The sequence below is a fragment of the Pseudochaenichthys georgianus genome, chromosome 6 (assembly GCF_902827115.2).
Source record: "Pseudochaenichthys georgianus chromosome 6, fPseGeo1.2, whole genome shotgun sequence".
Classification (NCBI taxonomy): Eukaryota; Metazoa; Chordata; class Actinopteri; order Perciformes; family Channichthyidae; genus Pseudochaenichthys; species Pseudochaenichthys georgianus.
This window is the reverse complement of record NC_047508.1, coordinates 40649385-40661650: the sequence shown is the minus strand read 5'-3', so window position 1 is coordinate 40661650 and position 12266 is coordinate 40649385. Positions and strand designations below refer to the sequence as shown.

Below are 12266 nucleotides of genomic sequence, written 5' to 3'. Positions count from 1 at the left end.
ACCCCGCCCACAAACATCGACTACACAATCATATTGTAGCTACTGTAACTAGGTACAGTGGCAGTTGTCACTATTTACATTTCTCCTCATGCTGTACACAAACACTGGGTTTCAAGCCTTTTCAAAATAAAAGACACAAACAAAAGTGTAATTAATGTATTAAATAATGTTTATCTGCGCTAACATGAGCTACGACTAAGCTAGCAAGTTACAGTAATGCTGACTTTGTAAGGTTGGAGCAGAGTTATATACTTGGTTATAACGTTATATACGTTTTTCATGATTTTATTTTTAAAACGAGTCATCTGGAAACATTCAAATGTTATCTTTTCCATAGCTGCCAGCAAAACATTTCAAAATCTTTTTATTTTGTCCACTTCTTGTAAATATTAAGGACCCATCTGCCACATTTATCATCGCAAACTCTATATGTCCAAGCGTGAAATGCATTGCAAAAGTAACTAACTACTTATCATCAATAACTTTTGCCTGTTTTTGTTTTTTTAGAAACACCCAAAGGATTGTGTCGTTGTTGGGGAACGGCATTGAACACAGCCTGATCCCTCACCACATCAACCTGACTCAGGGCAGCGAGGTGAGCAGCGAGGACTACGATCAGATGATGGAGATCATCAAGAGGGTGAAGGAGGACCAGTTCGACTCGCTGGGTCTGGAGGCCTGCAGCATCGAGGGCGAGCTCAATAAGGTAGCGAGTCGAGGTCAACAAAGAGATTCAATTGCTAATTGAGCTAAAGCACATGAGTATACGGGTCTACAGTGTCGTGAAATAAAGGTTGCATGAATTCCAAAATGAAGCTTTTAAATTCATATTTAGGAACAAATCACAATGTATAATATTAGATGTGATTTTTGTTTTAGCATTATATTTGGAAGAAAAAGTCGCATCTGCTTTAAAAGAAAAACATTTGGGCCACTTTAGCGCACGTAGCCTGAGCTAACTAGCTGCTAGAGCTAGCTTCACATATACAGTACACTGCTTTTATTTATTTGTTACTATTATTTTACTGTTTTGAGAGAAGTTACGATATAATGTTATGTGAATGTTGTTCAAGTATAATGATGACACTAAAGATATTCTGAGCATTGAAGAAGTATCTTAACTATTTCTGAGCTGTTCCTACATCTGGAAAACAGCACAGTCACACTTACTTCTCTGATCGTTACATTTTATGATAAGCTATTAACGCTCCGGGAAAGGGCAAGGATTAAGCCTGCTGAACTTCTGAGAGGCCTTTAATGTGAAACACATGAGCATTAGACTTAGGGTAATTAGAAAGAAAGGTTATGAGATCTCTTAAAGTCACCCTTAGTCTTGAGAAAAGGCCCCCTTAGTGCCACTGATATGTTACCTCTTCTTCTCTCGTCCTCCAACAGGCGGTCCAAGGAACAGGTTTGGCCTTCATCGCCTTCACGGAGGCCATGACACATTTCCCCGCCTCGCCCTTCTGGTCCGTCATGTTCTTCCTGATGCTGGTGAACCTCGGGCTGGGCAGCATGTTCGGCACCATCGAAGGCATCCTCACCCCGCTGATAGACACCTTCAAAGTCCGCAAGGAATTTCTTACAGGTTAGTGAGACCTTAGTCACCGATTATTCAAAATCCACTCAACATGTGTCCCCTCTTCTTCATGTCTCTTCTACATCAACATGTGTCCCCTCTTCTCCATGTCTCTTCTACATCAACATGTGTCCCCTCTTCTTCATGTCTCTTCTACATCAACATGTGTCCCCTCTTCTTCATGTCTCTTCTACATCAACATGTGTCCTCTCTTCTTCATGTCTCTTCTACATCAACATGTGTCCTCTCTTCTTCATGTCTCTTCTACATCAACATGTGTCCCCTCTTCTTCATGTCTCTTCTACATCAACATGTGTCCTCTCTTCTTCATGTCTCTTCTACATCAACATGTGTCCCCTCTTCTTCATGTCTCTTCAAGAGACATGAAGAAGAGGGGACACATGTTGATGTAGAAGAGACTCTCTTCTACATCAGCATGTGTCCCCTCTTCTCCATGTCTCTTCTACATCAACATGTGTCCTCTCTTCTTCATGTCTCTTCTACATCAACATGTGTCCCCTCTTCTCCATGTCTCTTCTACATCAGCATGTGTCCCCTCTTCTTCATGTCTCTTCTACATCAACATGTGTCCTCTCTTCTTCATGTCTCTTCTACATCAACATGTGTCCCCTCTTCTTCATGTCTCTTCTACATCAACATGTGTCCCCTCTTCTTCATGTCTCTTCTACATCAACATGTGTCCCCTCTTCTTCATGTCTCTTCTACATCAACATGTGTCCTCTCTTCTTCATGTCTCTTCTACATCAACATGTGTCCCCTCTTCTTCATGTCTCTTCTACATCAACATGTGTCCCCTCTTCTTCATGTCTCTTCTACATCGACATGTGTCCCCTCTGTGGAAAGAGACTCTGAAAGTTTCAGGAACAAAGATTCTCTCTCTTTTTGATCCATTTCTATAAAAGCCTGTCTGAAAATGAGCTGATCAGATTTTGGCCACTTCATGATGTCATAACGATGTGTTGTCTTGAGTAACCATTAGCCAATCAGCAACAAGGTAACCCCCCCCCCCCTTACCACCTGAATCTCCTCCTAGAGCACCATTGAGTTCTTTGTAACCAAACCTCTCTCAGAGGGACGTGGGGAGGGGCTCCTTATTTTCATCTAAAGTAACAGACAGAGAATCAGCACTTTGGAAACAGGGCTGAAACAGAGGGGATTATGGGTAATGCTGCAATGATGTGTTTGGAGCCAAACTTCCCTCACAAGTCAGGAGGAATTTACTGTTTTTTATTCTTAGATTAAGTCAAATAAAGAGCTTTTTGAGTCCCTGCCTGAACTATGAAGGTATTGTGTTGAGTTCTGTGATGGGATTGTGTCCCAATGAAGGTTGTGGGTGCAGGGTTGAGGAGGCGGTAACGGTAGAGCGGTTGCATGATTGCATAAAGTCCCGTTCAGACTTCTTGTATGTTGAATTCTGAGGTGAGACTACTCTCTGGATGTCTGTGGAGTCTGATGCAAACAGGAAGCAGACTCGTCAACTCTACAATTATGAGTAATCATTTACATATATTTGTTTGAAGAGAAATGTGTATTGTGCTGTGATGTCAGTACCCGGTCTTTAACCTCAGCATTAGGATGGAGTTTCTATCCTGCAGGTTATTGCCTCTCGATAGTATTGCTTTTAATTGAAGCCAGTGTATCCTACCTTCAATATGCAGCTCCAGTGAATTCACTTACGTGTCTTTTATGGGCATAGTATATCAAACCCCCTCCTTTAAGTTGAGGCTTGCTTCAGCTGCTTACCCAGAGCGTGCGTGTGCGTGTGCGTGTGTGTGTGTGTGTGTGTGTGTGTGTGTGTGTGTGTGTGTGTGTGTGTGTGTGTGTGTGTGTGTGTGTGTGTGTGTGTGTGTGTGTGTGTGTGTCAGGTGTGATCCATGTGGGGGGATGGGCACATAAGAGCGGGACATGTGTCAAATTGTTCTGTGTGTGTGTGTGTGTGTGTGTGTGTGTGTGTGTGTGTGTGTGTGTGTGTGTGTGTGTGTGTGTGTGTGTGTTAGTAGTAGTAAATGGGTCAGATTTGACCCGAAGACAACCGGAGGGTTAAGGGTTAATGATGATGGAAAGCACTTTGAATTGCTTCCGTGTCTGAAATGTGCTGTATAACTAAAGCACCTCTCCTCTCGCCTCCCGCAGTGGGGTGCTGCGTGCTGGCCTTCTCCATCGGCCTCCTGTTCGTTCAGCGCTCAGGGAACTACTTTGTGGCGATGTTCGACGACTACTCCGCGACTCTGCCTCTGCTCATCGTCGTCGTGCTGGAGAACGTGGCCGTCGCCTGGGTCTACGGGATCGACAAGTAAGAACACAACTTCATCCATCTAGACTTTTTAGAAATTGGTCAAATTTATAAAAGAAGGAACTACAGCGAATCAGAGTTCTGGGGAAAAGTATTTGACTTCTGAACAGAGTGTGAGAGCTTCGGAAGTAAACAAGGACAGAGTCAATCTTTATTTTGCACCTGAATTCACTCTTTTACTTTCCCAAGAAATATTTCACACAAACTATTCTTTCCCAGACAATCAAACATTGTACACAGATATATTGGTGCCTGATATTCTATTGGCCCCAGGAAGAAGCTTGAAAAGAATATGGGTGTGTGCTGGTATCTGGGTCAGTGAGTGTAAGTGAGTAAAACAGTCCCAAATAATACATGTTCACTTCAATACAGTTTAAAATAATACATGTTTACTTCAATACAGTTTAAAATAATGCATGTTCACTTCAATACAGTTTAAAATAATACATGTTCACTTCAATACAGTTTAAAATAATACATGTTCACTTCAATACAGTTTAAAATAATGCATGTTCACTTCAATACAGTTAAAAATAATACATGTTCACTTCAATACAGTTTAAAATAATACATGTTCACTTCAATACAGTTTAAAATAATACATGTTTACTTCAATACAGTTTAAAATAATACATGTTTACTTTAATACAGTTTAAAATAATACATGTTCACTTCAATATAGTTTAAAATAATACATGTTCACTTCAATACAGTTTAAAATAATACATGTTTACTTTAATACAGTTTAAAATAATACATGTTCACTTCAATACAGTTTAAAATAATACATGTTTACTTTAATACAGTTTAGAATAATACATGTTTACTTCAATATAGTTTAAAATAATACATGTTCACTTCAATACAGTTTAAAATAATACATGTTTACTTTAATACAGTTTAAAATAATACATGTTCACTTCAATACAGTTTAAAATAATACATGTTCACTTCAATACAGTTAAAAATAATACATGTTCACTTCAATACAGTTTAAAATAATACATGTTCACTTCAATACAGTTTAAAATAATACATGTTCACTTCAATACAGTTTAAAATAATACATGTTCACTTCAATACAGTTTAAAATAATACATGTTCACTTCAATACAGTTTAAAATAATACATGTTCACTTTAATACAGTTTAAAATAATACATGTTCACTTCAATACAGTTTAAAATAATACATGTTCACTTCAATACAGTTTAAAATAATACATGTTCACTTCAATACAGTTTAAAATAATACATGTTTACTTACAGTTTAATACAGTTCCTCAATACAGTTAAATAATGCATGTTCACTTCAATACAGTTTAAAATAATAGCATGTTCACTTCAATACAGTTTAAAATAATACATGTTCACTTCAATACAGTTTAAAATAATGCATGTTCACTTCAATACAGTTTAAAATAATACATGTTTACTTCAATACAGTTTAAAATAATACATGTTCACTTCAATACAGTTTAAAATAATACATGTTCACTTCAATACAGTTTAAAATAATACATGTTCACTTCAATACAGTTTAAAATAATACATGTTCACTTCAATACAGTTTAAAATAATACATGTTCACTTCAATACAGTTTAAAATAATACATGTTCACTTCAATACAGTTTAAAATAATACATGTTCACTTTAATACAGTTTAAAATAATACATGTTTACTTCAATACAGTTTAAAATAATACATGTTCACTTCAATACAGTTTAAAATAATACATGTTCACTTTAATACAGTTTAAAATAATACATGTTCACTTCAATACAGTTTAAAATAATACATGTTCACTTCAATACAGTTTAAAATAATACATGTTTACTTTAATACAGTTTAAAATAATACATGTTTACTTTAATACAGTTTAAAATAATACATGTTCACTTCAATACAGTTTAAAATAATACATGTTCACTTCAATACAGTTTAAAATAATACATGTTCACTTTAATACAGTTTAAAATAATACATGTTCACTTCAATAAAGTTTAAAATAATACATGTTTACTTCAATACAGTTTAAAATAATACATGTTCACTTCAATACAGTTTAAAATAATACATGTTTACTTCAATACAGTTTAAAATAATACATGTTCACTTCAATACAGTTTAAAATAATACATGTTTACTTTAATACAGTTTAGAACATCCTGTACTAAAGAAACTGCCATAGTCTGAGATACAGGTAATAGTTTTCCTTTGTTCCGCTGTCACTCGAGCTGCTGAACAGTCAGGAACAATCGTAATTCTGCTGTTAGGAGTTGTTGAGAGGTGCAATGTTTGTATAGTAGTTTGTGCAATCGAGAAGGTTAAATAGGGAAGTGCATTATGTGTAAATAGGTATGGACACAATAGGGATGTGTGCAATCTGACGGACACTAAGCATAGGTGCAATAGGGAACGTGCAATATTGATTTGTGTATGAATTAGGGATGCCAGTGATTATTCGAATATTCGTTACAGTCTCCATAATCGAATATTATATTATCGGTCGAATAATCGATTATTATTCGCCAGGGCTGCCGAATAATCGATTGGCAGTTTCTGGCAACCCTAGTATGAATACGCTGCAAGTAAAACTTTGTCTAGAGGCACTTCCTACTGTAAATGCTTTTAAAGGTATGCTACGATTAGCCCTTCATGAAACATGTAACTGCTTTACCTGATGCTATTGCTGATGTGATTATGCTTCTTGCCACTGCACAAATGGCCTTCTGTATTTATATTTGAATTGTATGTTTTTTTGTTTAATGCCTTTGTTTTATGTTGAAACTTGTTGTGTGCCGTGTTGGTCAGGACTCCCTGGAAGAAGAGATCTTGTATCTCAATGGGACATTCCTGGATAAATAAAGGATAAATAAAATAAAGGATAAATAAAAAATACAATCGGGAAAGTGCTGTACCTGTATGTTTCTTGTTTGTTTCTTTGCCATGTGATCTCTGTTCTGTATCTATGACTGATCGACCTGAATGTTTTATGTGTATTATCTCGATGCCTAAGACACATTCCTCCTTATCTTATCTTAACTTTTGGTACTTCAGTATATTTTGATGCCAATACTTTTTTACTTTTAAGATTTTGAATGCAGGACTTTGACTTGTAACAGAGTATGTGTCCAATGTATCATCACAACTATTCCACACCTCTTCCCCCCCGATGTGTGTGATGTTAGAACGGAGCATCGTGTAAACAGCATGTCCAGTAAAGGTTTATAAAGCACACAGAACTATTGTTCCTCCTCCACTCCAGACGTCTGATCTCACCTCCTGCTGCGTGCCTCTGTTTCCTCTCAGATTCTTTGAAGACCTGAAGGAGATGCTGGGCTTCACGCCGTACCGCTTCTACTACTACATGTGGAAGTACATCACGCCCACGCTGCTGATAGTGCTGCTGTGCACCAGCTTCATCCAGCTGGCCATGAAGCCGCCCGTCTACAGCGCCTGGATCCAGGAAGAGGTGAGTCTCCGCTCGGCCTCTCCTGGGACCACTTGTTGGAGACCTGGACCGAGACAAAAGCAAATAACAGGGTTCAAAGTCCTCGAGGCAGGAGCTACAGATGAGTCCTTTAACCCTCAGACAATCAACAGGATGTTTGGCCTAACACAGAGACATTGAAGCACCCGTTTGATCACATCAAGAGAAGCATGCTCAGTAGGTGGAGCAAAGGCTCAATGGGACAAAGTGTCCCTGCATGTTCTTTGTTTCATTTGTCAAGTTTACAATTATATAAATTAAATTCACATTCACTAAAACCTATATAACTCAATACAGGAAAGGGAAAACCCCAAAATGCATAATACGGCCCTACAGGGAATAAGATCATCTCTTAAACACATCTCTAGTAAATAAAGGACATTACACCACCTGACCCCAACCTGCTGTGTGTCCTCCAGGCCAGAGAGCAGGAGGTGTTCTTCCCCCCGTGGGGCGTGGTGGTGTGCATCTCCCTGATGGTGATGGCCATCATGCCGGTGCCCGTGGTCTTCGCCCTGCGCTACTTCAACATCATCGACGACAGCAGCGGGGGCATCTCCACCGTCGCCTACAAGAAGGGCCGCATCATCAAGGAGACGGCGCGGCCGGGCGAGGAGGACGACGACGCCAGCCTGATCCAGGGGAAGTCCCCCAGCGAGGCGCCTTCGCCGATGCCCGGAAACAGCATCTACCGCAAGCAGAGCGGCGGAGGGACCGGAGGAAACGAGGCGGACACCGCGCCCAACGGCCGCTACGGTATTGGTTACTTGATGGCCGACATGCCGGACATGCCCGAGTCGGACTTATAGACTGACTCTAGTGACCCCCGCCCTCTCTCCACCCTCTGCGTGCGTTTAGTTGGCCGTATCATAAATGTATATTTCGCTTGTAATGTATATTATTTGTAGATATCGTAGCCCCTTATTTGTCGTCTCTGAACCTTATATGACTGACTGTGCACCTTTTTAAAAATTCATAAAAAAGGTTTGGGAATAAGGTCCCATTCCAAACCGCCCCATACACCCGCCCCATGCCAGCGTTCACTCTGCGTGGGCACGTGGAGTCGGCCATATTAAGTGCATTTACCAACCGATGGGTTCAAATAGTTCCTTATATTTTCTAGTAAACTCTAAATGAAGACATTTTATATTGTCGTATAGATGTTAATAACTTCATGGTTGGTAAGCAGTGTCGGTGCAGCCTGGTGTTTACGTGAGGGATGATGTGCAGCGAGGCGGTCGGCAGTTGTTATTCTGCTAAACCACATCGCCCTTCACTGGATGTATAATGAGCTGCACTCAACTACATTTTAGCATTTCAAATACCTAGCCATTCTTTTGCGGTTATTTTGGTAAAGTAACTCAAAAGTAATATAAAAGTAGTGTAACTCATTACGTTTGAGAGACAGTACAGGGCTCAACGCTAACTTTTAAAAGTGGTTGCCAGGCATCAGCTTTTGGTTGCCAAAACTGAAAATACGGTTGCCATTTCTAGTCACCTTATATTTTAAATAATTAAGATACTATACAGTTATACATCAACTTAATAATGAACATGTGACACAAAAGAATGTTCAAATGCTTTACAATAAGTAATTAACACTATTATTTGAAACCTAAGTGGTAGGAAACTTGTCCACCCTCAATTGCTGGCATACTAAATACCAGTGGTGCAGCTGCTGTCATGTTCTTCACAGATCCCTCACAAAGGAACTGAGCGAGTCACTAGTTTCTTGGTCGTCCGTTGTCTCCCTTTCAAATGTGGGTTTTCCTGACCTTGTGCTGACCCCCACCGTAGATCCACTGGCCCTTCAGCGTTGAAGTCTTGGATTGGCCAGACTATTACATTTCTAATGTTAAATACATTAAAACCATTCACCGTTAAGAATTAGATATTAATTATTAATGTCGTAAATTACCTGTAATATGTCGAACTATATTTAAAATGCCATAATTAAATATCACTCTTAATACAACAAATAATTAACATGCATCTCTTTTGGGGTGCACATTTGGCTGCCCTTATTTCTTCATGTTAAAAAGTGGTGGCCACTGATGGCAACCAAAGGCCAATAAGTGGTTGAAATTTTTTCGGAATGGTTGCCAATGGCAACCGTTACTGTCGAGCCCTGCAGTAATATTGTAATGTAACTTATTACTTAAAAAAGACAGTATTATGTACTGTAACTGTATTACATGTTGGAAGTACAGTATGCCTGTGTCTAGTCGAGAAGACAGGGTGAGCCAGACCCCTGAAGGGGCTCTTCTTTTAAACGGCTTCCTACTTAATAAACCAACTATTTGACTCACAATATCAAATAGAAAATGATTTTATGGATTTAAAAAAGTGTTATATCTTCCGCTAAGATAAAATGGTCTGTTCCAATGCGTAACAACGACTGGAACTGAGGCGCGATTACGGGAAGTTACGTGATTTCCTTCTTTAGTCGGAAAGAGGTGAGCGTGTCGCTGTATTTGCACACCTCCACCTCAAAAGAAGGAGCCATATTCAGCTGTGAGTGTGACGACAGACGGAGTTAACTCTTTCACGGAGGGGGAGTGTGTAGGGGTCGGTTTGGAATAGGGCCCAAATGTCATCCTTGTCTAACCCATTCGGCTGCGTCCCAAACTCATCTCTGGCTCCTGCTCTCTCCACACGTGCTCCCTCCTCTTGCAGAAGGGCAGTACAAGTGTAAGCAATAAGGTGGGGGCTCCACCAGGCCTACTTGAAAACAAGAATCAGGTCAAGAGGTCATGTTGGGACTCAGCGGTGTCTGTGGGCAGTGTACATCTATCCTGCTTCATGTCCTACTGTATAAAAAGTGGTTGTGTATATTAGGATCCATAACTGACAGCCAACCAGTCGTGAGTTTCGTAGCAGTTTAACGATGCAAGATGTTTCCGGTGAGGTCACCTCAGTTCAACCAGCGAGGGGCCGGCCTCTGAAAACCACTGAGACAGAAGTGTGCCTAAGTAGTTTATATTTGTTTATAGAATACATGATGGCTGTTGTATATTTAAGGTATTCTGTAAATATAATATAAATATTATAAATATATTTATCTTGATAGTTTGGATATCAACACCGTGTTTTTAAGGTTCAGAAGTACTTCAAATCCTTAACTCTCTCCGTGTCTTTGTTTTTTACTAATGTGCTCTCCATGTTTGTGAGGATCGAATCCTCCGTGTAAATAATTTTTCCATGAAATGGCTTCAAATGCAATGTCTTTTTTTCCCCGTCAAAATTAAAGATCAAATATGGTCCATAAAATGATACTTATGTGACGTCTGTTTTTTGTCTTTGAATGGCAGTTTTTCACGGTTTCCAAATCAAAACTTTCTAAATAAATCTTAATGTAAAAAAACTTATAAATACCATCAAATCAAACATATAATATCCAACCACAGTTACTACATACTTAATGTAAGAACATACCAAAAGAAGTATTATAATATCAGAAATGTGTTCAAAATAAATCTGTAAAAGCAACTAAACATTTAATTTAAACGTCCCATGTCATGCTTTTCCGGTTCTGACCCGTCCCCTTGTTGTTATGAAGGTTTTCATGTAAACGGTCTGCAGAGTCACAAACCCTCAAAGTGCACCCTGTAGCGAGTACAGCTCTAACACAGAGAAGACCTGTCTGCTGCCCCAGAACGCCTCGTTTCACATTTCTCTTTTTCTATTGTTTACTTCCTGGGTTCTGTGACATGTGAAAACCCAAATCAACAACAACAAATGGACCAATCCGGAGCAGCTCACACACCAGGACCCCTTGGCCAACTAACAGGGAGTCCCATTGACTTGCATAGAGCTCCCTGGTTGGTAATAGACGAGTTGGGATGGCGGAGAAATGCTCTCCCATTCTCACAGCGCTATAAACCTGTTTCTTTCTCAATATCAAGCCACACTTATTGTTTTTACTTCGGCTGTGAGTGTTTGTGTGCTCAGGATGAGTTCCGCTTGTTCTCGCTGTATCGCCGACGCGGAAACCTGTCCTCGCAACGCCCCGACCAATCAGAGCACACTGGGCTCACGGGAGCTCCAACAAGCCGTTCAGGACAGAGAGTGAATACACATTTAAATCTATTCGACATTCTCAACAATGGAATTTCGATCAGTAGAAATGGCCATGACATGATGGGACCTTTAAGGATTTTTACTTTTATAAAAAGAGGAATAACCAATACAATGTTTACACACACTCACGTCCTTCTTGCTCTGAAAACAAAAGCAGCACAATCACAGTAAATAAAAGAGCTTTTACTTATTGTTGACTTCACAAAATGTAACTCAAATTACATAAAAGCTTTGTAGAAAGTCGGCAGCATATGAGAAGTGGTAAACACACACGCGTGCAAATAAATAATCAAATATACACTTTTTAAAGGCTATTTTCTTTGGCTTTCTTTCCAGTTTTTTTAAAATCATACAACAGGTAAACAAACACTTCTTCTCAGGAGCTTCCTGAACATCTGCGCTGCTGATAACAACGCAACCCGACCATCTGTGTCCCTTTTAGAAACATGTCTCTTTACAAATTACAAAAGATAGTCTTCGTCTGGTGAAACACGTGCATCTTCAAAAACAACAAATATTGATGACTTTTCTTCCAGAGTGGTTCATTCCTTCATTAGCTCTGGGTCAGTGCACTTGGTAGTCAGTATGGCGGTCAGAACCTGAGGTAAACATCTTTCTAGTGTGAGCTGCTCTCACACCCATCCACTGCAGAGAGGATCCCTTCCCACGAAGGCTCTGAAACAAAGCATTGGTATAATTATTACCACCATCACTAGTAAGGGTGTTCAAAGTATGTTTTCCTTCATAATATCACACTAGATAATCACATGTAGATACATGTATGCAATATAACAATACAT

General features: G+C 39.4%; 2 protein-coding genes across 2 annotated transcripts in view; one reads left to right on the top strand and one right to left on the bottom strand.

The window, feature by feature from the left end:
- Positions 1 to 10661, top strand: part of slc6a15 (solute carrier family 6 member 15) — a 35181-nt gene extending 24520 nt beyond the window's left edge. Inside the window, exons 8-12 of the mRNA XM_034085446.2 lie at positions 508 to 706; positions 1396 to 1588; positions 3734 to 3893; positions 7206 to 7368; positions 7806 to 10661. Coding sequence (XP_033941337.1) covers positions 508 to 706; positions 1396 to 1588; positions 3734 to 3893; positions 7206 to 7368; positions 7806 to 8195 — 1105 coding nt within the window. The 3' untranslated portion in view covers positions 8196 to 10661. The remainder of the gene's footprint in view (positions 1 to 507; positions 707 to 1395; positions 1589 to 3733; positions 3894 to 7205; positions 7369 to 7805) is intronic.
- An 875-nt stretch (positions 10662 to 11536) lies between these two features.
- lrrk2 (leucine-rich repeat kinase 2) overlaps positions 11537 to 12266 on the bottom strand; it is a 97074-nt gene continuing 96344 nt past the window's right edge. Inside the window, 1 exon segment of the mRNA XM_034085447.2 lies at positions 11537 to 12141. The gene's annotated coding sequence lies outside the window, so the exon portion shown is untranslated.